Source organism: Pygocentrus nattereri, chromosome 17, assembly GCF_015220715.1.
Source record: "Pygocentrus nattereri isolate fPygNat1 chromosome 17, fPygNat1.pri, whole genome shotgun sequence".
In the NCBI taxonomy this organism is placed as follows: domain Eukaryota; kingdom Metazoa; phylum Chordata; class Actinopteri; order Characiformes; family Serrasalmidae; genus Pygocentrus; species Pygocentrus nattereri.
Genome location: NC_051227.1, coordinates 40,773,973 through 40,799,617, shown reverse-complemented (window position 1 = coordinate 40,799,617; position 25,645 = coordinate 40,773,973). Strand labels below are relative to the sequence as shown.

General features: G+C 46.6%; 1 protein-coding gene across 1 annotated transcript; it reads left to right on the top strand.

The window, feature by feature from the left end:
* The first annotated feature begins 979 nt into the window (after positions 1–979).
* si:ch211-11n16.2 (zinc finger FYVE domain-containing protein 1) lies at positions 980–19,663 on the top strand. The gene is made up of 11 exons (XM_017723126.2): positions 980–1,178; positions 2,594–3,098; positions 9,575–9,786; positions 9,903–10,009; positions 10,647–10,755; positions 10,841–10,938; positions 11,019–11,136; positions 11,237–11,407; positions 12,142–12,331; positions 13,251–13,349; positions 15,432–19,663. Exons 1-11 carry the CDS (start codon positions 1,056–1,058, stop codon positions 15,662–15,664), a joined length of 1,965 nt encoding a protein of 654 aa, XP_017578615.1. The 5' UTR covers positions 980–1,055; the 3' UTR covers positions 15,665–19,663.
* The last annotated feature ends 5,982 nt before the right edge of the window (positions 19,664–25,645 follow it).

The following is a 25,645-nucleotide window of genomic DNA, read 5'->3' as shown; positions in this document are numbered from 1 at the left end:
TGTCTGTCTCTCTCTCACTCTCTCTCATTCTCTTTGTGTGTCTCTCTCACACATTCTCTCTCTCTTTGTGTGTCTCTCTCTCTCTCTCCCTCCCCCCTCCCTCCCTCCCTCTCCCCCTCCCTCTCTCCCTCCCTCTCCCCCTCCCTCTCCCCCTCCCTCCCCCCCGCCCGCCCCCCCTCCCTCCCCCCCTCCCTCTCTCACTCTCTCCCCCCCTCCCTCTCCCCCTCCCTCCCCCCCTCCCTCTCTCCCTCCCTCCCTCACATTCTCTCTCTCTTTGTGTCTGTCTCTCTCTCTCACATTCTCTCTCTCTCTTTGTGTCTGTCTCTCTCTGTCTCACTCTCTTTCATTCTCTTTGTGTGTCTCTCTCACACATTCTCTCTCTCTTTGTGTGTCTCTCTCTCTCTCCCTCCCTCCTCCCCCCTCCCTCCTGCTCCCTCTCCCCCGCCCTCTCCCCCTCCCTCTCCCCCTCCCTCCCTCTCATTCTCTCTTTGTGTCTGTCTCTCTCTCACGCATTCTCTCTCTCTTTGTGTCGGTCTCTCTCACTCTTTGTCTCTCTCTCTCTCTCTCTCCCCCTCCCTCTCTCTCCCTCATTCTCTCTTTGTCTCTCTCTCACACATTATCTCTCTGTGTCTGTGTCTGTCTCTCTCTCTCTCTCTCCCTCCTCCCTCCTCCCCCCTCCCTCCTGCTCCCTCTCCCCCGCCCTCTCCCCCTCCCTCTCCCCCTCCCTCCCTCTCATTCTCTCTTTGTGTCTGTCTCTCTCTCACGCATTCTCTCTCTCTTTGTGTCGGTCTCTCTCACTCTTTGTCTCTCTCTCTCTCTCTCTCCCCCTCCCTCTCTCTCCCTCATTCTCTCTTTGTCTCTCTCTCACACATTATCTCTCTGTGTCTGTGTCTGTCTCTCTCTCTCTCTCTCTCTCCCTCCCCCCCCCCCCTCCCTCTCCCCTCCCTCTCCCCCCCCTCTCCCCTCCCTCCCCCTCCGAACACAGCAGAGCAGGGCAGGGAGCTCCAAGCTGGCGTCTACAGAGTGCAGCATTGTTAGCTAAGCTAACAGTCATTATGTCGGAAATGTTGCTAAAGGAGATGGAGGCTGTATCATCTCTTCCTCTGCTGCCAAAGAAAGAAGATCCGGGGAGCGAGCGGCGGAGTTTTCTCTTAGTTGATGAGAACGAAACCCTGCAGGTAACGTCATCATCTACCCCAGCCACTCCACCGTCGGCGCTGCCCGGCTTCGCCGAGCCGATGTCCGGGCCGCGGCTGCAGTCCTGATATTCGGCAGTTCCCGGTTTAGGGAAGTGCCGGCCGACCTCGCCTGGTTAACACGGTTTCCTTAGTTCGGCAGTTTAACGTAGAATACCAGGTTCGGCTCGGTTCTTGTGGCTAACGTTAGCAAAGTTAGCTCTGCTTGAAGTGTTTATGTTGTGAACGGCAGGCTAACAGCCCTCTGCGGCCTGATTCGGCAGCTGTCTTAACTCTTTAGACCAGTTTAAATGTCTGTTAGACACGATGCTGACCACTGACCACACCAACTAACAGAACCGGCTACAGAACAGAACCAACACTCCGGTTCTCCAACGACTGTTTACGGCTAACGCGGCTAGCCTAGCCTAGCCTGTGCTGTGTGTGTGTGTTAGCTAGCGGCGCTAGCGTTAGCTGTTTGGTTGTTTTGGCACCGGAAGTTCCTCAGGCAGCTTAACGTTAACGCGACAAATGCGACCGCCTGCTTTGCGGTGTTGACAGCCAAACTCAGGTTTCCTCTTCTGAGCGGTTAAAAGGCTCTGATGTAGTTTAAACTAAACTAGCCGTGGTTTCCTCGCTGTGAGCAACGGGCAAAATCTTTGACTTGGTTTCCTGAAATATTGAGTTATTTTCTCAAAATTGTCTTATGGTGTCAAATCGATGACTGATCATTACAACAGACGAGAAAATAATTACTCTTTTGGCGTGGTATCACAAAATCTCGAGAAAATAAGTCATTATTTCCGCATTATTAGGCTTCTCGTTAGTCGTTGTATCATGCACTCAGTGGGCACTTTATTAGGTACACGTCCTTGTGTTGCCCATTTTACCAGCTCTAATCTGGCCATTCAGGAGCTCTGCGGTCACGGTCAGTGTAGAAGGTCAGAGTGCTGCGGTGAGTGGAGCTGGTAAACTGTAGGTGTTCTTAATTCCATGAATGCTGAAGACTTTTCTACAATACTGTACAGTATATACAGTTCAGCGCACATGACAATCCAGACATACCAAAACTTTAGGAGTCAGTAAAATTTGGCCATAACCATAAAATATTTGGTGCTTACCAGAGTTGGGAAAGGTTTGGTCATTAGTGGAAGACCCTTTTTTTGACATACTAAATGAGTATTTTGAGAAAGTTAATATTTTGACATACTGATTCTAGAAACAAACTATTCCCCCTCTACATACCAGGGATTGTGCTTCCATAAGTACATATTGTGGCTCGCATTGTGTTTATTTATTGGTTGTATCCTGCTCGTTTTCTCTATACACTGTTTTCACTGACGCATGTTCTTGGAAGTGATTCAGAATAACATCTTAGCTCATTTTTCACGTTAGCTCGCTTACTCTCTCTCTTGCAGGAGAAGGATGAAGCCCAGTTCCTACAGAAGTTGGGTTGTAGTCCTGGGCAAGGGGTCAAAGTACTGTCCATCTTCGGCAACACAGGCGACGGCAAATCACACACACTCAACCATGTACTTTTCGATGGTGAGGAAGTCTTTGTCACATCTCCCTCTCCCACCTCCTGCACCATTGGGGTGTGGGCTGCTTATGACCAGCACCTGGGTTTGGTGGTGCTAGATACAGAGGGATTGCTCGGTGCCTCCACACAGATGAATCAGCGGATGCGCCTGCTGCTGAAGGTGCTGGCTGTGTCGGACATTGCCGTGTACCGTACTCGGGCTGAACGGCTGCACAATGACCTCTTTCAGTTCCTGGGAACCGCCTCGGCCGCCTACCTGAAGCACTTTACCCCTCAACTGCGTGCCCTTTCAAGCCGCTGCGGGCTGGACGTACCTCTCTCTAACCTGGGGCCTGCGGTGGTGGTGTTCCAAGAGACCTCACGCACTCAGCTCCTGGGTCATGGTGAGAAATTGGCAGATTTTGCACCGAAAAGTAGAAGCAGCCAAAGTAAAATTAAAATCTGTAGTGGAAGGAAACTTTTTTCCATCCTTCGATGTTGCCACAGCTCTCAGGTTATGTAATCCTCCTGTGGCATTCACTGCCTTATCAATGTCATGAAATCATCTGGCATTACTTTACTGTTGGTGTCTTTCATTCAGCTGCAGATTATCTCAGGAAGGTGTACGATGGATTAGTAAACAGCAGGAATGGAAATTATGATTTTTTTAGGAAATAATTCACTGCATCATGATGTGTCCGTACGTTTTACACCCCTACTACACAGCGTGCGTTAGTGTCAGCATTGGGAAGGTAAACCGTTGCTTAAACGTGTTGATGGAGAAGACGCTCAGTAATTGTGCTGTCTGTAGATGTTTGCTTTAAAAAGTCAGATGTGTAAGTAAGCATGATTGCTGAGATGGACTTCTACTGATAAAAATGAGTTGTGTGATCGTGTAAAGCCTAACAGAAGAAATCACACATCGTCAGCACTTAAAGAGCGCTGACTAATCATCAGCTCTGACAGCCCATAAACGTCCTGTGGTCTGCAGATATTACCTCAGTGCGCAGGGCTCCTGCAGCGCGGGATGCACAGCAGCATCATGTCACTTTTGTGCTTTTTCTTCCAGGGTTTCTTCCAGGCTTGTACGGTAACCAAATATGTAAACGCAGTGGTTGTCGAGCCGTCCATCAGTAAAGGACGAGCCGTATATCTAAGACTTGCTAAAGGTTAGTAAGTGCTGTTAACTAGATGGTGGATGTTACCTGGTGCTGCTTAGTTAGCATGATAACAGCTCTGCTCTGCTCTGCTCTGCTCGATTCTGGTAGCTAACGCACCCACACGGTTTAGATGATTCGGGGTTGAGGGAGGGAGGGAGTTGATGGGGCAGAAAGGTGAAATGAATCCTGTGAATTTGTAGCCTGATCAGCTGAATAAGGGCAGTTTAGCGTTCAGGCTGCAGACCCAGAAGGAAGAGTAGATGATGAGACAGAGAGGAGTGGCTGGGGTAGATGATGAGACAGAGAGGAGTGGCTGGGGTAGATGATGAGACAGAGAGGAGTGGCTGGGGTAGATGACGAGACAGAGAGGAGTGGCTGGGGTAGATGACGAGACGGAGAGGAGTGGCTGGGGTAGATGACGAGACGGAGAGGAGTGGCTGGGGTAGATGATGAGACGGAGAGGAGTGGCTGGGGTAGATGATGAGACAGAGAGGAGTGGCTGGGGTAGATGATGAGACGGAGAGGAGTGGCTGGGGTAGATGATGAGACGGAGAGGAGTGGCTGGGGTAGATGATGAGACGGAGAGGAGTGGCTGGGGTAGATGATGAGACGGAGAGGAGTGGCTGGGGTAGATGATGAGACGGCGTGGAGTGGCTGGGGTAGATGATGAGACGGAGAGGAGTGGCTGGGGTAGATGATGAGACGGAGAGGAGTGGCTGGGGTAGATGATGAGACGGAGAGGAGTGGCTGGGGTAGATGATGAGACGGAGAGGAGTGGCTGGGGTAGATGATGAGACGGCGTGGAGTGGCTGGGGTAGATGATGAGACGGAGAGGAGTGGCTGGGGTAGATGATGAGACGGAGAGGAGTGGCTGGGGTAGATGACGAGACGGAGAGGAGTGGCTGGGGTAGATGACGAGACGGAGTGGAGTGGCTGGGGTAGATGACGAGACGGAGAGGAGTGGCTGGGGTAGATGACGAGACGGAGAGGAGTGGCTGGGGTAGATGACGAGACGGAGAGGAGTGGCTGGGGTAGATGACGAGACGGAGTGGAGTGGCTGGGGTAGATGACGAGACGGAGAGGAGTGGCTGGGGTAGATGCCGAGACGGAGAGGAGTGGCTGGGGTAGATGCCGAGACGGAGTGGAGTGGCTGGGGTAGATGACGAGACGGAGAGGAGTGGCTGGGGTAGATGACGAGACGGAGAGGAGTGGCTGGGGTAGATGACGAGACGGAGTGGAGTGGCTGGGGTAGATGATGAGACGGAGAGGAGTGGCTGGGGTAGATGACGAGACGGAGTGGAGTGGCTGGGGTAGATGACGAGACGGAGTGGAGTGGCTGGGGTAGATGACGAGACGGAGAGGAGTGGCTGGGGTAGATGATGAGACGGAGAGGAGTGGCTGGGGTAGATGACGAGACGGAGTGGAGGGGCTGGGGTAGATGACGAGACGGAGTGGAGTGGCTGGGGTAGATGCTGAGACGGAGAGGAGTGGCTGGGGTAGATGACGAGACGGAGAGGAGTGGCTGGGGTAGATGACGAGACGGAGTGGAGTGGCTGGGGTAGATGACGAGACGGAGTGGAGTGGCTGGGGTAGATGATGAGACGGAGTGGAGTGGCTGGGGTAGATGACGAGACGGAGAGGAGTGGCTGGGGTAGATGACGAGACGGAGTGGAGTGGCTGGGGTAGATGACGAGACGGAGTGGAGTGGCTGGGGTAGATGACGAGACGGAGTGGAGTGGCTGGGGTAGATGACGAGACGGAGTGGAGTGGCTGGGGTAGATGACGAGACGGAGAGGAGTGGCTGGGGTAGATGACGAGACGGAGAGGAGTGGCTGGGGTAGATGACGAGACGGAGTGGAGTGGCTGGGGTAGATGACGAGACGGAGTGGAGTGGCTGGGGTAGATGACGAGACGGAGAGGAGTGGCTGGGGTAGATGACGAGACGGAGTGGAGTGGCTGGGGTAGATGACGAGACGGAGTGGAGTGGCTGGGGTAGATGATGAGACGGAGTGGAGTGGCTGGGGTAGATGACGAGACGGAGTGGAGTGGCTGGGGTAGATGACGAGACGGAGAGGAGTGGCTGGGGTAGATGACGAGACGGAGAGGAGTGGCTGGGGTAGATGACGAGACGGAGTGGAGTGGCTGGGTAGATGACGAGACGGAGTGGAGTGGCTGGGGTAGATGACGAGACGGAGTAGGAGTGGCTGGGGTAGATGAAGAGACGGAGTGGAGTGGCTGGGGTAGATGACGAGACGGAGTGGAGTGGCTGGGGTAGATGACGAGACGGAGAGGAGTGGCTGGGGTAGATGACGAGACGGAGTGGAGTGGCTGGGGTAGATGACGAGACGGAGTGGAGTGGCTGGGGTAGATGACGAGACGGAGAGGAGTGGCTGGGGTAGATGACGAGACGGAGAGGAGTGGCTGGGGTAGATGACGAGACGGAGTGGAGTGGCTGGGGTAGATGATGAGACGGAGTGGAGTGGCTGGGGTAGATGACGAGACGGAGAGGAGTGGCTGGGGTAGATGACGAGACGGAGTGGAGTGGCTGGGGTAGATGACGAGACGGAGAGGAGTGGCTGGGGTAGATGACGAGACGGAGTGGAGTGGCTGGGGTAGATGACGAGACGGAGTGGAGTGGCTGGGGTAGATGACGAGACGGAGAGGAGTGGCTGGGGTAGATGACGAGACGGAGAGGAGTGGCTGGGGTAGATGACGAGACGGAGTGGAGTGGCTGGGGTAGATGACGAGACGGAGTGGAGTGGCTGGGGTAGATGACGAGACGGAGAGGAGTGGCTGGGGTAGATGACGAGACGGAGTGGAGTGGCTGGGGTAGATGACGAGACGGAGTGGAGTGGCTGGGGTAGATGACGAGACGGAGAGGAGTGGCTGGGGTAGATGACGAGACGGAGTGGAGTGGCTGGGGTAGATGACGAGACGGAGAGGAGTGGCTGGGGTAGATGACGAGACGGAGTGGAGTGGCTGGGGTAGATGACGAGACGGAGAGGAGTGGCTGGGGTAGATGACGAGACGGAGTGGAGTGGCTGGGGTAGATGACGAGACGGAGTGGAGTGGCTGGGGTAGATGATGAGACGGAGAGGAGTGGCTGGGGTAGATGATGAGACGGAGTGGAGTGGCTGGGGTAGATGACGAGACGGAGAGGAGTGGCTGGGGTAGATGACGAGACGGAGAGGAGTGGCTGGGGTAGATGACGAGACGGAGTGGAGTGGCTGGGGTAGATGACGAGACGGAGAGGAGTGGCTGGGGTAGATGACGAGACGGAGAGGAGTGGCTGGGGTAGATGACGAGACGGAGTGGAGTGGCTGGGGTAGATGACGAGACGGAGTGGAGTGGCTGGGGTAGATGACGAGACGGAGAGGAGTGGCTGGGGTAGATGACGAGACGGAGAGGAGTGGCTGGGGTAGATGACGAGACGGAGAGGAGTGGCTGGGGTAGATGACGAGACGGAGAGGAGTGGCTGGGGTAGATGACGAGACGGAGTGGAGTGGCTGGGGTAGATGACGAGACGGAGTGGAGTGGCTGGGGTAGATGACGAGACGGAGTGGAGTGGCTGGGGTAGATGACGAGACGGAGTGGAGTGGCTGGGGTAGATGACGAGACGGAGAGGAGTGGCTGGGGTAGATGACGAGACGGAGAGGAGTGGCTGGGGTAGATGACGAGACGGAGTGGAGTGGCTGGGGTAGATGACGAGACGGAGTGGAGTGGCTGGGGTAGATGACGAGACGGAGTGGAGTGGCTGGGGTAGATGACGAGACGGAGAGGAGTGGCTGGGGTAGATGACGAGACGGAGTGGAGTGGCTGGGGTAGATGACGAGACGGAGTGGAGTGGCTGGGGTAGATGACGAGACGGAGAGGAGTGGCTGGGGTAGATGACGAGACGGAGTGGAGTGGCTGGGGTAGATGACGAGACGGAGAGGAGTGGCTGGGGTAGATGACGAGACGGAGTGGAGTGGCTGGGGTAGATGACGAGACGGAGTAGAGTGGCTGGGGTAGATGACGAGACGGAGAGGAGTGGCTGGGGTAGATGACGAGACGGAGTGGAGTGGCTGGGGTAGATGACGAGACGGAGTGGAGTGGCTGGGGTAGATGACGAGACGGAGTGGAGTGGCTGGGGTAGATGACGAGACGGAGTGGAGTGGCTGGGGTAGATGACGAGACGGAGTGGAGTGGCTGGGGTAGATGACGAGACGGAGAGGAGTGGCTGGGGTAGATGACGAGACGGAGTGGAGTGGCTGGGGTAGATGACGAGACGGAGTGGAGTGGCTGGGGTAGATGACGAGACGGAGTGGAGTGGCTGGGGTAGATGACGAGACGGAGTGGAGTGGCTGGGGTAGATGACGAGACGGAGAGGAGTGGCTGGGGTAGATGACGAGACGGAGTGGAGTGGCTGGGGTAGATGACGAGACGGAGAGGAGTGGCTGGGGTAGATGACGAGACGGAGAGGAGTGGCTGGGGTAGATGACGAGACGGAGAGGAGTGGCTGGGGTAGATGACGAGACGGAGTGGAGTGGCTGGGGTAGATGACGAGACGGAGTGGAGTGGCTGGGGTAGATGACGAGACGGAGTGGAGTGGCTGGGGTAGATGACGAGACGGAGAGGAGTGGCTGGGGTAGATGACGAGACGGAGTGGAGTGGCTGGGGTAGATGACGAGACGGAGTGGAGTGGCTGGGGTAGATGACGAGACGGAGTGGAGTGGCTGGGGTAGATGACGAGACGGAGTGGAGTGGCTGGGGTAGATGACGAGACGGAGAGGAGTGGCTGGGGTAGATGACGAGACGGAGAGGAGTGGCTGGGGTAGATGACGAGACGGAGAGGAGTGGCTGGGGTAGATGACGAGACGGAGTGGAGTGGCTGGGGTAGATGACGAGACGGAGAGGAGTGGCTGGGGTAGATGACGAGACGGAGTGGAGTGGCTGGGGTAGATGATGAGACGGAGAGGAGTGGCTGGGGTAGATGACGAGACGGAGTGGAGTGGCTGGGGTAGATGACGAGACGGAGAGGAGTGGCTGGGGTAGATGACGAGACGGAGAGGAGTGGCTGGGGTAGATGACGAGACGGAGAGGAGTGGATGTGCCGCACACCGCAGCGCTCCTTGTTGGAGTAAAGGGTGAAATTAAACGTCTTCTGAGGCGTTTGTATGTCTTAGACATCACTGGGCCACCATCATGCTTAGATTTCCAGAGGGTTTCCTGGCTCTTCGTCTCCATCGGTGCCACCAGTTAATGAGCCCCTTGAAAATGTAAATGGTTGGAATGTTTTTAGTTGGCGATTCCGACATGGAGAAATTTGACGTGTCATAGTTTTGAAATGTCATCATTTTTAAATACTGCCACATTTAAAATGGCCATTATACCTGACTAGTCCAGTTTAACTGGATTTAATGCAACACAGTTTGTGAGACATTAAATAAAAATCATTTTTTATTGAAGTTTTTGATGGCGCATTTTTGAAATGTGACGTTTCTGGTTCTTAGTTTCAAAATTCAACATAACATCATATGATAAAAATAATGAAGTAGCGCATTGTTTTCTTCATGTACTAGGAAGCAAACATTGGCCTGTCTGTTAACTTGCGCCTTAATATCTGTGTGTCCTCCACACCGGGCAGCACATTTTCCCCGTATTTGGGGAAAGGCCCTGTTTGATAAGCATGGCATTTTAGGGGCATTGTCAATACTAGTAGCACTTTTCCTTCCCTACAGACGGCACAGCTCCGGCAGATGTCCTCCTACAGAAGCGTTTCCATGACCTGGGTCAGAGCACAGAGGCCTTCAGCTCAGTGCAGTACGTGGGCACACAAACTGTCACTCCCCCCACAGACTACTCCCAGTTTCTGGAGACCATCCGGCAGCAGGTGAAAAACACAGCCTCCCGAGCTCCCCGCCAGCCAGCCATCGTCTTCAGTGCACTGCAGGTAGCACCTCTGTCATTTTTGTGTGCGTGTGTATGCGCTTGAACGACCTATTAAACCTGTACAGTAGTGGTGGATGGAGCATTTATATAAACCCAGTGAATGATCTTTTTTGTCAGGCTTTAAGTGAAAGGTTCTGTGGGGAGATCTCGGATGACAAAGTCAGCATGTACTCCTTCTTTCCTGACGAGTATTTCACCTGCCCTTCTGTCTGCCTCAGCTGCAAGTAAGTGCACCTTGTTATTATGCTGCATCAGTGGATATGAGCTGGAAGATGGAAAACAAAGGTTTTTAGGATTTGTGGAATATGCCGCATAAATGTGCTGCGTTGAGTGGTTCAAGTGCGTGGTGGTGATTTCACAAGCTTACATCATGCACTACTTTTTTCAGCACTTGATCCCTTTTTAACAAGATAACTGAGTTTTAGAGGTCAGTGGCAGGGATCACTATTGATCAGTGCAGAAATAAGATAAAAGAAAATGAGTCGTGTTACATAGATTATATAGGTGTGTATTGAGTGAAAAAAGCCTTCATGAAAATTACAAATATTTAATAAAATTGACATTATTTATGTAGAGGTTTGTGCACTTATTGAGGTGTGTAAATAAAATAATCATGTGACTGATCATGTTTACAGAAGTAACTATAAAACATGGCAGAAGGTAACAAGTACCAATGGACTGATGAAATTAAAACATTTTTCTTGTTATTGAAAAAAAAAAAACATGCACTTTATTCCCTAGTAGGAACACAGTTGTTTGGGACAGAGGTGCCAGGTCAAATTTTGTTCTGCGTTTAAAAATATGTTGTTTTGCCGATTAAGGTGGCACGGCTTAGTTGAAATGTCTTTCTTATGGTTTCAGTGTTCGGTGTAAAAATGGAATGAACCACCAGAAAGACAGAGTGCCACATATGGCTGATGGACTGTGCCAGTATGCCCATCAGTACAGTAACAAGGTCCTCATCTGCAAGGTACTTTTACATTACATTAAACATTAGATCTATTGTCCAAAGAAAATATTGTCATTTTGATAGATGGGTGCCCTGTTTTCTCCAGAGATGCTATGAGGGTGGAAGGGAGGTGATAGTCGTACCCAAAACATCTGCCTCTACTGATAACCCGTGGTTTGGTCTAGCTAAATATGCCTGGTCGGGGTAAGCGAGTCATATAGCAGCATGCATGCTTTTACCCATTTTCTGCTTATTTCCCTCAAACTCTCTATATTTCTGTGTAGTTATGTTCTGGAATGTCCAAACTGTGGCATCATCTACCGAAGCAGGCAATACTGGATGGGGAACCAGGACCCTGAAAGTGGCGTGGTGCGCCCTGAGGTCAAGCATGTCTGGCAGGGGGTGAGTTTGTTGTTGTTGATCCTTCTCTTTCATTTTGTTTTAGCATTACTGCTCTCCACGCATTCGGAAGACTCTTGAGTTCCATCTGTACTCTCTGTAGTCGGAGGCCTTCCAGACAGACCATCAGAATGCCGCTCAGCGGGTGCTGGACGGAGTTAACTATGTCATCCAGTCTATGGCTGAGTACAGTGCCGGCCCCACCAAAGCAGTCACCGCCTGGATCACGGACCAAGTGGCTCCCCCATACTGGAGACCCAACGCTGAGATCATAGTAAGTTAACCACCAGTGTTTCTTCCAAAATCAGTAGTATTAATAGGAAGTTTGCCACTTGCCTTTGGACATGCACATTTTTACTGTCAACTCCAGTTTGGGCATGCAATAACAGAGGTAATAATAAATAAAATAATAAAACAAAACTGACAAATCACCTACAAATGCACCACTGTTGCTGTGATTGATCATCCTGCTAAATATTTTAGTAACGCTGAGCTACAGCACTGGCTTGTGACATTAATTTTTTAAATACTCAGCATTGGAAGCTGTTTAATTTTAGGAAACCCGTATCAATAATATCAGTAATATCAGGCCTTCAAGCTTCAAGGGAATGTTTAGTGGGGCAGTGCCCCACAAACCAAACATCATGCCAATTCTGAATCCACTATTTTGTATGTGCTTCTATTGTGGCAAGCAATAATTTACAAATGAAATCCTGCATTTACTACAAATGATCATTAGCTATTTACAAATGTCTTCATGAGTTGAAATTAGAAAAGGGAAGCTTAATCTCTGCAACCCTGTGAACTTTGACAAGCTTGATTTCGTGGACTTACAAGTGATGATTGATTTGGTTTAGCTGGCACAGCATGAGACCTGGCAGTTACTATGGCACCACGAATGAAATTGACTAACTTATTTTAAATGGGTAGTAAAATAATATGTGAAACAGATTAATTAGAATAAAGTTGGATGAAGCAAATACTCATCTGTAACATTCACTTGTGAAGGTATGCCATGGTTGTAATCGAGAGTTTGAGGAGGCCGAGAGGAAGCACCACTGTCGTTCATGTGGAGAAGGCTTTTGTCAGGCCTGTTCCACCCGCAGCATGCCTGTGCCTGAGAGAGGCTGGGGCAGCAGTCCAGTCAGGGTGTGTGAAGCCTGCCACCGCCAAGGAGGAGCTCTACAAACTGTCCAAGGTGAGAAAACAAGCCTCAGTGTAGAAATACACATTTAATGAAGATGATTCACTTCACTTGCTTGATGTTCAGATAAAGTGAGTGCACGGACTGTGGCGATATAAACTAGAAGACAACATGTTTAACTCCTTAATTGGCCAGGGTCCATCAGCAGGCCCCAGAGTTTTATTACACACCTAAGTAACCTAAGAATAACTGAGTCAGTTTGTGAGTCTCTGTAGTCACTGAATAATACTGAAAGGACTGAATTTCACAGATTTTTGATGCATGTAAATTACACTTGAAGGGGTAAACAAAGTCCTTCAGAGTGGTTTAATGTGAAATGGATCAATTTTCATTTTATGAAAACATATCGATTTCTTTACATTGATGGCAATAGGGACCAGGGGTCACAATGTCTGCAGTGCAAATGACACGTCATTCTACACGTACAGTTTTTATGTGTAATCATGATGGTAATGATAAATCTGGGAAAAAACAAACTCTTTGGATGTTTGGTTCTCTAGAATGGACCATTTTACATCAAACCACTCAATGATTGTCTACATAATGAACCTTTTAATTAAACAGAAATTGTGAAAAACTGATGGACTTCCCCTTTAAACACTTCACGTGACTTTGTTTACATCCTAAGTTCATTGATTTTGTAAAAAATAAACTCCTTATAAGGAGAGTACTTAAGTCAAAATCGCATGGTAATCACAGCTACAGCTGCAAGCAATGTACAACTGTAGAGGGTAATAAGGGTTCTAGTACACTGTCTAGTAGTTTACGATGTCATTGTAAGTGTAGTATTTTCATCTGATTTACCTTCTCAGTAAAACCAGTTCATCCTTATTCTAATGCTCTAAAGACGCATGCTCATCTGAGAGTGTTTGTTTAGCTAAACCACTCTTATTGTTGCTCTGGCTTCCTGAAGTGTCCCAGACTGAGCCGCGGACACTGGTGGCCCGCAGGGTTACAGAAGTAGCCCAGTCTACGCTGAACATGGTCTCTAATGCAGTGGACTACCCTCTCTGTGAGTGTGCCTATAGAACACAAACCTTACCTCACTCTCATCACATGGCAGCCTGTGAGTCCCCTCACCCTTCTGATCAGTGGATACCGCTGTTCATTTGACACACCAACCCATTGTTCTTATGTAGCTTTATAATTATCTTCCTGAAGTTAAAAACACAATGTGACGTTTACATTCTGCAGGGTTCACTGTAGCCAAGCTAGTGATGTGGTGATAGCAGAAATAAAATCACATTCAATGAAATTGTATTAAGCAAAATAAAGGTCTAGAGATCGAGGGCGTATAAACTGCCTAAGAATGTCTAAGCCAGTTATGTCAAAGCCAAAGTGCTGTGGAAGTCTACCCTCATCTAACACTCTGATTCCAGTTCATATAAGCCTTGCTCATTAGCTGAGTGCGGCAGTCTGCTGAAGTCTGCAGTGCCTGCAGCATGAGGACTAGAGCCTGTGGTCCGCAGCCTGTGGACATGGACACACGTGGTCTAAGCATTGTTGGTGTTGTTTGGTGTAGTCAAAGACCAAAACGCCAAAACTTTTTACAGTGTAGAGTGCTCATTTAAACGTTACAAATCCAGGTTGATTGCTGAGTAACCTCCTGTAGAAAGCTAATTTCTTTTATTACAGCCCTGCACCTGGAGGACTTATACAGGATCAAGGTCAGACACTAGAACCAGTTTTACATAACCACAAAATATGAAAAAGTACAGGGCAAAACAAGCTTTTGCCAAAATCCACCCCGGTTTTACAAAAGAATTGAAACGGAAATGAAATCATGCATTTTAACAATCATTTATTAATTAAACTTAAAAAACAGAATAAGAGCAGTGAGAATATAAACAGAACGTTACAAAGCTACACATTTCCAGAGGTCTCCAAATCCCCAAAACCTATATAGCACAGCTTTAAAATGTCAAGCAGATTAAAGCCAAGCCAGAACCATTGCTACAGTGGTCGCAAACATGCTTATTATAAACACTCCTATAGCAGTGTCCTAGTGCAATGCTAGTAAAATCTCCTTCTGATCTTGAAAGTGGGAAAAACGTTACTGCTGAGAAGCTGAATTCTGCATCACAGCTATGCAACTGTAACTGTCTTCATCATTAAAGTGGTGAGAATAGATTGCAGTGTTAGATGGAAGGTAAGTCTTGCACTACTGCTGCCTCAGTTGTATTTATTAGCCTATGGATGAATGGCTGTGCCAGCAGTCAAGATTGGATAACACCTCACAGATTCTTAGTGGGTGTATGATACATGCGCGTAGTGCATGCTGTGTATTGCAGTGGAAGAACACTGATGAATGGTAACACAATATGGGTGCTTTCACCCCTGCCTGGTTTCATTCGGACCTTCTGACTTTTCAGCTTGGTCTGAACCAAAATAGAAGGTGTGAAAGGTGCCTTGGACCACAGTCCTGAACAAAGGACCTAAAGAGGTGGTCTTGGTCTGGATCAAACTAAACCATCGTACATAGCACATGGGGAGAGGAGGAGATGAAATATTTAATCATAGTTTGGTCCGATGAAAAAGTCAGACATCAAATACTGGCAGTAATGCCGTAATATAAGCAGTGTAGTGGCAAAGAAATTAATGTTTTCATTGATTTTGTGCCATTCAAACAGAAACGGCTGCCTGCCAAATTAATAACACACCAGTGTTAGACACGCACTCCTCTACAATCTAGTTAGTGTCAAGTATAAGGAGATGGAACATGTAAGTGATGACAACAGGACAAATGGATGTCATGCAATGTTCTTTAGTGAACTTGCTGAATTGCAATGTGAAACCAAAACTGACTGGATCATATGTATACAGCGTAACAAAAACAAGAGCCTTGGACTATCAGGTGTGAAAATGGCCAATATAACAACAGGAAACTATATTTAAAAAAACTATCAATACTGTAATAACAATATTTCGTACCACAGAGACTGAGGGATACAGTGCTGCGCTAGAGAAGACTGCATAACGTTTCTTAGTCTTTAGAAACACATTTAAGCTTCAGGATAAAGTTTTTTCCTCATTTTTGACCCGTTTTTGACCCATTTTTGAATCCTGTATTTATGATTTCTCCTCGTCTCTGCAGGCTTTGTAAAGGGCGTGGCGCGGCCTGACTACTGGGTGCCGGACCATGAGATCACTGAGTGTCACCAATGTTCCAAGGGCTTCACCTCCAGCATTCCCAAGCATCACTGTCGTGCGTGCGGCCAGGGCGTGTGCGGGAACTGCTCAACCCAGAACCGGCCCGTGCCTTCCCGTGGCTGGGACCACCCGGTGCGGATCTGCGACGCCTGCGTCACTCACCTCGACTCCCAGTGACCACAAAAATGTGATTCAGCGCTGCTCTCGCAACAATCAAGTGCTGTGACCCAGACGCAGATCATATTCTCATCATGTTATTGGGCATTTAGTGTGCCATGATCACATCTTACTCGCAGGCATTAGGCTAAAGCAGCAAAGGGCAGTAGGAAAATCAAAGAGAAACCGTGCTGTGAGTGGACAACCGTTTCAGGTTGTATGAGGCTTTTAGGCTGATGATCCAGAGAGTGAGAGTGAGAATAATCAGGAAAATAATCAGAAGATGGCTTTGCGTAGACATTGGGCGACAAAAGGGGAAATCAGTTTGACCCTATATTTATGACTGAACTAGTGCTGGCGCTGATAAAAGTTCACTCGTTTTACGCTGTTAACACCAAGAGTTACACTTGACTGGCGAGGAGGAAAATTTCCCCAAATGTCCGATGGAGCCTGGTTTTGTTTACTTCGTGAGACGATTCATAGGAAAGTATGACGTACATATACACCCCACAAAAATCAGATATTATTAGAATTTTGACACAATTAACAATTAAGTTTGTAAAGGATGCTCTGTGGTGCAACCAAAAAAATAAGAAAACGCACTGAATCCATGCATCATTTTTGTCTATGAGCCTATATGCTATTGAAATCTATCAGTGAATAAGGCTGAGTAGCAGATTTTAATCAATAACCTTTGTTTAACCAACTTTTATGCTGAATATTACTTAATGTACACTTTTTAGCATAGGTTTAAATGAGAGGCTTTGCACATTCAGTTCAGCTTGCTTGATTAGTACAAGATAGCGTTGTGCGTGTGCCGTTCAAATGGCATATAGTGATTTATTTTCTACACGTGATCTTGTGTGGTACAGCAGTGCTGCCACATACAACACAGCAACGAATTATGCAACAAATAAACCTGCAGGTAAAAGAGGAATTCCACCATTTTCCCCTTCAGAATTCATAATTTATTCATAATTCAAAATGTCTGCATTTAAAACATAAACAAAGTCATTCTGAGTGGTTTGATGTGAAATTGTTCATTGTAGAGAAACTTGTTGAATCTTCTTTACAGTGGTGGTGATGGGAGCCAGGAACCATGTCTACGGTGCAGATACAGCCGTTCTGTTTACTGTTCAAGATGACCAGTGAACTTGCGTGTCTTCTGAGTTTCTATATGCAGTGTTGATGGTGGTGAAATAATTGTAAATCATTGCCTCACAATCCTCTGCGTATAACTCTCTGCCATGAATGTATTTCAGAATGTTTTAGGCCTAAAGCTTCCCGTAGCAAGCCGGGTACCAGCACGCCAAATAAGCGCAAATAATGTGACGTACAAAGAGCGCGCAATGCGCTACCATTAACCTCTGAGTGGCTGAGTCAGGATGTTTCAGTCATGTTTCAAATGAAAACAGAGACCCCCGATCACCACCTGCTGTCTGTAGACGGTCGCATCTGAAGTAGCCCTCTTTGTTTTCAAGGCAGCGGACTAAAGGAATGGCTGGTATTTTGGGGAGAGCCTTGGCATAACATGGGCACACGACTGATTGCTGTGCTTCCTCTTATATTACCTGAGAAGCCAGTTAGCTTGGTCAGCTGCCTCGGGCAAGACCACAGTCACAAGCCTCGGACCAGCTGGTCCTGACAGCTGTGCAACTGCGAGATTTTCCAAGTTCCAAATCTTGATAGTCGGAGAAAAAGGGATGCACATATGAGACATTGAGAAATGAGATGAACTTGCTTCTTTATTCAAAATTCCTGTTCCACCTTAAATAGTGCAGCTGGACTGTTCAGGCACCTGTGCAGGTCCCAGACTACGGTGACCACTGCTCCATTTATGGTGGAATGAAAAACTTGATCAAAAACTTGCCCGTGTTCATAATCACGGCTTTCTCTGTAGCCCTTTAAACACTGTGGTCATTTGGTTCCTGCTGTGAATGATTCTTACTCTGTAGGTTTCCCGATAATATTCATATTTCACATGACGCATCTCTGAATGACTTTGTTTAATTTAACATAATTATGTGGAAATTTTGAAAAAATGGAATTCTCCTTTAATAGAGCTGCCTTATTCTAACACAAGTACTCCCACACATCTGTGAGATCACATCTGTTCCAGCTACTATCTGGATCAATCTACTCCATCTTTCAACTAGATTCATCCCAGTAATCCTATTTCACTCTCAACCAAGTGACGTGGGACCAGCTTATTCCTTTTAGCAAGGCAGTCATTCATTTACAGAGGCCTTGAATGAACAGTTTCATTGTAATAGCGTATTTGTGAAAATACAGCAAGTGATAGAAATGATCATTTAAGGGAATCGAGAGAAAAGTTGGTGATGCTGATCATGTAGAATACAGTAATCGACTGTCCGTCTCTGCAGCATCTCATAATTGGAAAGCAGCTGCCCTAGTGAGTGCCTATGCAACTGGACTTAAAAGCTCAGTGGACGTGTGCATGAGGAACTCATGCATGTATGAATGTGTATTGTAGACGTGACGAGTAGGAAAGTAGAGGGAAGGCTTTTAGTTCAGGCGGTAGACTGGAGCCGAGTGCAGTCAACACAAACACCACATATACTCTTAACTGCAGGCTGTAGATACTCGAGGTGACCAGGGCAGTTTAAGTCCTCATTAACTCCGTGCACCCACAGTATTGTAAGATCTCAGCTCTCAATTTTAACCTGTTTTTGCACTTTATTTACCTTTTTCAGCTTCCTTTATTGAGAGCCATATCAGCAGTAAACAGATGTGAGTTGTGTAGTTTAGAGTTGACTTCCTGGACAGAGATTATTCCTAGTACTGGACTGTACAGCGGTCTGACAGGAGTCTGAAATGAAACTGGTTTTGGAACAGGTGGCTGTTCTACGTTTTCCTTTAAAGCCGTTTCCCCTTCAGGGACTCCCTGGTGCCATCTTTAGGGCTGTTCCATTACTTGCATTAGCTCATGTGAAGTGTCTTAAGCCCTTGGAGGGGCGAGTGATGGAGGATGGACTTCAGCACCAGAACCTGCCCAGAAATCACTGCTACCTGATGCATTTCCCTTTTTCAACCCCCCAAAACAGATGACCAAACCTGTTTATAGGCCATAGCAATAGTTTAAAGTGGAAAAGGCAGCACTTTATTTTTTTGGTTGAAATTGAAAGATGTGGCATTTCAGGCGTCAGGAGAAAAATGAACCTGTTAAAATAAAAAGTGAAGTAAAGAAATAATCATTTAAAAGTTTTGCAGGATTTTGACCACATCGTACATCTTTACATATTAACATCACAAACTCAGAAAAAAGGATTGACTTGATTCTTAAAGTGAGGCCAACCTAGCCGAGGGCAGAATTTACTAACAGAGGAACTTCTGCCATCGTGCTGCAAAAGGACACTTGTTGTATTTGGGACGTTCCTCCAAGTAGTGATCGAAGTTGCTGAGGGTGTAGAACTAGGCTTAATAGCGGTCCAGGAAGCCAATGTTTCGAGGGCTAAGAGCTCAGTCAAGCCCATCAGACACACAAAATGTCCTACCTAATCATAAGAAAAGTAAAAAACTATATATTTTGATTTGTATCTGAATCGTACTCCACTTTCTACATTGTGTGTTGTGGTGCAGTGGTTAGACACCAGTGCTGCACCAAAGCAATAGAAATCTTTCTGTGAATCCTAATATGAGATGTATCCTAATTGTTTCTGAAGCGCAGTGGATGGAGAAGTGCCTGAATTATTTAGAGGAGTGATTTCCTCAGTGCTGGTGCATCTCAGCTTCTACATCTGTGCACTCTGTGTGTTTACAGAGTTAAACATTTTCCTCGTATGGCGTAATATAGCACTTTAAGCAGTTTAAGGGAGGGAATCATTAGGGAATTTTCTAAACTGTGGACTATTGTCTTTTTTTAACTAACCTGTGGACTGGAACAGATCACTCTGGCCTTCTGTGAAGTGACTGAACCAAAGCAATGATTTCAATTGCACATAAAAGATCATTCAGTTTTGTTTTCCAGGCTTTTCTGAATATTAAAGATGTTTTAATGCACAATGTCTCTTTGTTTGTTCACTGGAAACAAAGTCATTGTCTAAAAGCAAGATCAAAGCTGGGTTTTTGGTAAATACATGATCCTTTACACTGATGGAGAACGTGCTGTAGATGGTTCTGTATAGAACCTTTTTGAAAAGAGTTCAATATGTAACACCATTACTCGTCGCTGTTAGAAGATGGACATTGTAACAATAGAAGCACCTTTTTCAATAATATGTAGCACCATCTGTATCAATCTGAAGAGCCCTTTCATGATGCAAAGAACCCTTTAATCGTGCAAACGCTTCTTTGAGTGTTAATAGCTCTATAAAGAACCATTTTCTTTACTGGAGAACCATCTCTTTTAGGCATGCATTGAAATATAACTCTTTACTGCAACACACATGACCTTCAGCATTAAATTTCAGCACCTAAGTGGCCGCTCTCATCAGTGCCCGTGAGCCGACACACATGCTGCACTGCTGATTGGCTGCCTAAATTACATCCCGTACGTTAATGACTGGGCTTTAAACTAAGGATTTTTTGCATTTTGAAAATATAAAAGTATTTTTTAAAAAGCCCCAGTCAGGCCGTGCTCATTGTAGGATATTCAGTTTGTCTGATATTCAGCCCTGAACACTGAAAGCCTCTGTCCACTGATTTTCACGCTTTTATCTGACGTTTTTGTGATGTACAGTGAAGTGGTAGAGAAGCAATGCTGTTGGTCTTTTCTGTTGAGGGATGTTTTTTTAAATGACTTTTTCTGTCACTTTCTCTGTTCACTGTAAGTTGGGTGGGTCTAAATTTGCTGCAGGTGCATCAGATCTGCCACAGTACCAGTCAGAGGTAGCTGTGTGTATATACCCTCAAGTCTCAGACAAAAACTCCAGCAAGTAGTAAAATAACTTATTACTTGTAATTTTATATGTGGCAATACAGGCTCTATTTAGTCTTATTAAAGGCTTGTTAAAGCTTAGAACAGCTTAATATTGTGATGCGTATTATGTTTTGGGAAATTGTCGACATTATTCTGATATTATATTTTTGCCATATCAGCCACCCCTACTAGACGCTGCTTCCTGCTTGCTCGTGCATCCCTAAAGAACCCATTTTAAGGGTGCAGGCTCCACCACTGACCTTTAGCTTCACTGGAAACCTACTGGACAGTATATAAGCTCCACCCACCTTAGAGACTGCAGTACTGCTGTATTCGCAGTCTGTACAGACTGAAGCCCGTCTATCACGCACAGTTTGCCAATAACTTTCAACCCCATTCATCGTCACTCTCTGACCACAGGACCTCTTAACCAGATTTTATTTGGGTTGTACACCATCCTCAACACAGATATGACAGAGGAGGAATCGCTTTCCTCCATGACACGGACTGTTTACAGCACTCCCATCTGGAACAATGCTACGGAGCATCTGGACCAAGTCCTCCAAACTCAAGGATAGTGTTTCTCTGCAGATGGTCAGGCTGCTGAACAGATCTGCCTGATGGACTTTTAAATGTTCCCACTGAACTGCTACATCACTACTTGCTTTCATCAGTTGAACTTTACTGTCCACACTCAGCCACTTCACTGCGAAACGTTCACCTCACTTACTTTATATGCACAGTCACTTTAATGTGTACATTGTACAGTTGTGTTAATAGTGATGTTGTGTTAATGCTGCTGTGGACCAACAGGTGGCCTGTTTTTTCTACTGTCCTGTGATTAATGGTTATATAGCTATAGCGACACCTTTACATCACACCCATATGAGCTTGTTAAGTTAAGTGACTTTTTTGATCCCACAACTGGGGAAATTCCACCTCCGCATTTAACCCATCCGTGAAGTGAAACACCACATACACACTAGTGAACACACACACAAGGAGGGACACACTGCCCAGAGCGGTGGGCAGCCCTATCCACGGCGCCCGGGGAGCAGTTGGGGGTTTAGTGTCTTGCTCAAGGACACCTCAGTCATGGACTGTCGATCCCTGGGGATCGAACCGGCAACCTTCCGGTCACAGGGCCAGATCCCTAACCTCCAGCCCACAACTGCCTCAATTGACCATCCCATTCCAAAGCCATGGGGATTAACATGGAGTTTGTTGCTATTACAGCCTCCAACTCTTCTGGGAAAGTTTTCCACAGCATATTGGAGTGTGTTTGTGGGAAGTGGCACGGTCATGCTGGAACATGACAGGGCCTTCCACAAACTGCTGCCGGAAAGTTCCTAGACACTTCCATTGCACAATCATAGCTCTTCCAGTTTGTGGAAGACCAGATTTAGCAGGACAGAGATTTCAAAACGTGGCGTCTTATGACAGTGCTGTGTTTAAAATCACTGTATATGACCCGTTCTACTGTGTTTGTCTATGGGAATTGCAACTTGATTTTATCCACCTGTTAGCAATTGGTCAAAACACCTGAACTCTATAATTAGGAAGGGTGTCCACATATTTTAGGCCTGGATTTGTAGCACTGGTAAGACAGTGGTATTGCTGAGAGTTATTGCTAGGTAGTGAGTGCTCCACCTCTAAAAGATATGAAGCCAAAAGCGACTCTGTGGTCAGAAACTGACCTCTGAGGAAGGGCACAAATGGTGCATCATCGATGGGCTGCAAGGTGAAGCTACATGTAGGGAGCTTCTTCTAAAGCAGCATGTCCTCCCAATTTATTTGTTGTTTCCTCTGCGTCATTAGATTAAGGTTCATTTTAGGTGCTCTGCAGCAGTTTAATTGCACATGTTGCTGTGATATTATTATGATGATTAAATCCAAGGCGGTTGTGGATGACTGTGTGAAGGAGGTGGGTGATGCGTGATGTCTGTTCTATTATTAGCTCAAAATCTGATTAAAATGACAGAAGACCTGCACGCATTTCCTCCACGCTCAGCAGCCTGTCTGGCTTACTGTCTTCTGTCAACTACAGGAGTAAATGTGTCCTTGATGCACATGGTCTACACGGCAGTTACAGCTGCGTCTGTGCAGAGGCAAATTTGTCCAGCCACTATTTCATTTCAAGACTCACTGAGCCAAAAAAGCAAAGAGGACCCTGCTGAGGAAAGGCGGACCTACCAGCATGCATTATGTGCTGGTCTGGAGCTAGTATACTAGTATTCAAAACACAGCATATACTTGTGTTGTTTATATATATATATATTATTTTTTATGCTGAATTGAATGTGTTCCCTAAATGACCATCGGAGGGCAGCAGCACTAACTAAGTAACATGTTCTGCTCTGAAGGTGAGTTTTATTGTAGTTATGGTGCTCAGTAAGGAGATTTTCCACGGATTTTTCGGAATGTGCTGCATGACTGAGAGTTGGAAGTGTACAAAGTCGTTCAGTGTTTTGGGGTGAAGTGTGCCTCTCAGGAGAAACTTAACCAGTCAGAATTGTTCGCAGTGGTGGTAACTAAAGAACGTTACTGGTTTCTTCACAGTGGTGATAGGACAAATGACCGCTGAGCCAATGAGTTTTATATGTAACAGGAGAGCCTTTCAATGGTTTCTATGATTTTTGTCAGTAAGGTCAAAAGCTATGCGGAGCAGGTTGGAAAGGAAGGGAACCTGCAGCAATGAGGTATTTGGTGAGATTTGAAAAATATTCTCAATAGTTTTTTTACAAGACTACATTTTAATTGAGGGTTTTGAATCCCGCTGTGAGTGACCATGCCAAATCACTTTCTCTAGTCTAGGGGACAGTTAGGGCAGTGCTGGCTCCAGGTCACCACTAGATGGCCACGCCCTACAATCACAAATAGTTGTAACATCTGACTGGTGGACGATGTGGACTTTACTGACAATATGTGACATCCCATGCCTTCTGAGATTAAAAACATACCTCCTGCGCACAAAGTCGTACTCTGCTTGGCACTTTGACCCCTGTGTTAATGACTGGCCTTACAATGTTACGTAATGTAAAGCCTCTTTCGCTGCTCTGCTTACGTATCTGAGCCTTGTATAACAACAAAGCTCACGCTAAACTTATTGCTGTGCATCCATTCTTGTGTAATTATATACGTCACCAGAGTAACTGCTGTATGTTATGACGGTGCATCATAACAAACTATGTGATCAAATGTGGTCAATATGCAATATGAAAAATTTATATAGTAAGAAAGCGATGAAGATTGGGAGCAAATGATATCAGAATGGCTTGGAAAATAAGGGGACTCAGAAGACGTATAGGGCTCCAATGCATAAGTTCCTTAAGTAATATTTGTGTATAAACTCACCAGTCAGTTAATTAAAAACCTCTGCCTTGCACTTCCACTCGCTGACCGCTCTCTGAGTTTACCTGACTCAGAAGGGGAAGAGCAGGTGAAGCAGGTGAGCAGGCAGGATGCATTTGTGACTAGGTTTTTTAGGCCTGGTTAACAAGAGAGACAAAGTAAGTTAAAACTGAGTGGATAGGTTGATGCGTGATGAAACAAACGGTAGGCCATGTAGAAAACAAGACTAGGGACAAGCTAGGAGGAAAAAAGGGAGATAACAAAGTTCACAAGCATAAATTAACATCAGTGCCACAAAAAACAGGGGAAATAAATGCTGTATGTACACAGCCACTAGAAACACTTAGTGAATATTGACTACACTGGTAATAAAAGCGAGACTAGGCTGCACACAGGACAGCAGCAGAACCAGGCGTAATCCAGCCACCCTCGACTCCAACCCTGCGCCTGGAAATCTACCTTGCTGCAGATCTAATCTCCAACCCAGATCTATCATGCCTCACTCAGGTGATCAAGGACTTCTGAAGGCATGAATTAGATGAATCAGGTGGGGTCGATTAGGGTGGGAACAAGTCAGCAGGAGGAGGAACAAGTCTACTTTTAAACCGATATCATTAGACTTGGTAGTGTTGCTATGGATGTATTAGGCAGTGTTGTCTTCCTCCTAACATGTCTAAGTCCCACTTTCTGGCTAGATCTTCCTCTGTCACACAGCACTGTCAAGCGTGAAGGCTCGCACATGCTTCCTCCAAGACATGTGATGCACCTCTGCATCTATTCAAACAGCCAATGTGATTGGACAGCTCAACAAGCTTGGAGGAGAACATTAAACATGACAGGTGATTGTAGTAGCCACCTCGCAATCTCCCATCGATAAGGCTCCACTCAGAAGCCCTGTGTTCTGGGGTGTTATACGTATCAGTGTCAATGCTGGTTTGAGAGTGGTCAAAAATATCCAGCCAAGACTGTGTATGTGGTCAGATACTAACCACTGATAAAGTCCTTAATTCTGCTCCTGAGAACTGGCCTGTCCTGTTTTATCTATTCACTGTCCCAAAACATCTGATCCAGCTCAGAACAGGCTTGATAATCAGTTGTTGAGCTGCACCAGGTGTGCTAGAGCTGTGTATAGTCATATAGTATATTATTATTATATATCATTACATGGTTATAGTTTGATGTGAAATGCTCTGTTCGAGAGAAACTTACCAATCAGAATTATTCCCAGTGGTTTTGACAGGAACCAGTTTCATGAGTGTAAAAGTTCCTCACAGACAGTTTTTGCATGCAGTGGTTACACATCCACCGTCTGATGCCTGGCACACTGTCGTATGATAGTTCTGTGATGAGCATTCTAGCTGTGATCAGATGATAAATAACATTCTGTAATTTTTGGTTTTTCCATCTGAATTCATATGACCAAATCCTTAGGCAAATAATTCAGTAGCGCATGAAGAAAATGCACATTTTTATTTTATTTTTATATTTATTTTTTTGTAAAAGCTCCAAATAACCAGAAAATTGTGTTATATGATCAAACCTATTGCTATATGCTTACAATTTACTGCTGAAAGCCAAAATCTTAGATGCTCTTTGTATTATTTTATAACAATACCTTTTATAGAGCAGATCACTGAAAAGATGCTGTTTATAGTTTATAGCCCAGATTTGTGGAAAAATGGCTCAACTTTCAGTAGAAAAACCATTATGAGTTCAGCATCTTTTATTATAAGAGTTTAAAATTACGTTACCCGTCTATTTGACTGGAAAGA

Excerpts from the sequence above, each read along its gene's own strand:
- si:ch211-11n16.2 (XM_017723126.2), top strand. The coding sequence starts at position 1,056 with ATGTCGGAAATGTTGCTAAAGGAGATGGAGGCTGTATCATCTCTTCCT. Across the intron at positions 9,787-9,902 it reads TCGTCTTCAGTGCACTGCAG|GCTTTAAGTGAAAGGTTCTG; the intron begins GTAGCACCTCTG and ends CTTTTTTGTCAG. Across the intron at positions 10,756-10,840 it reads ACAAGGTCCTCATCTGCAAG|AGATGCTATGAGGGTGGAAG; the intron begins GTACTTTTACAT and ends TGTTTTCTCCAG.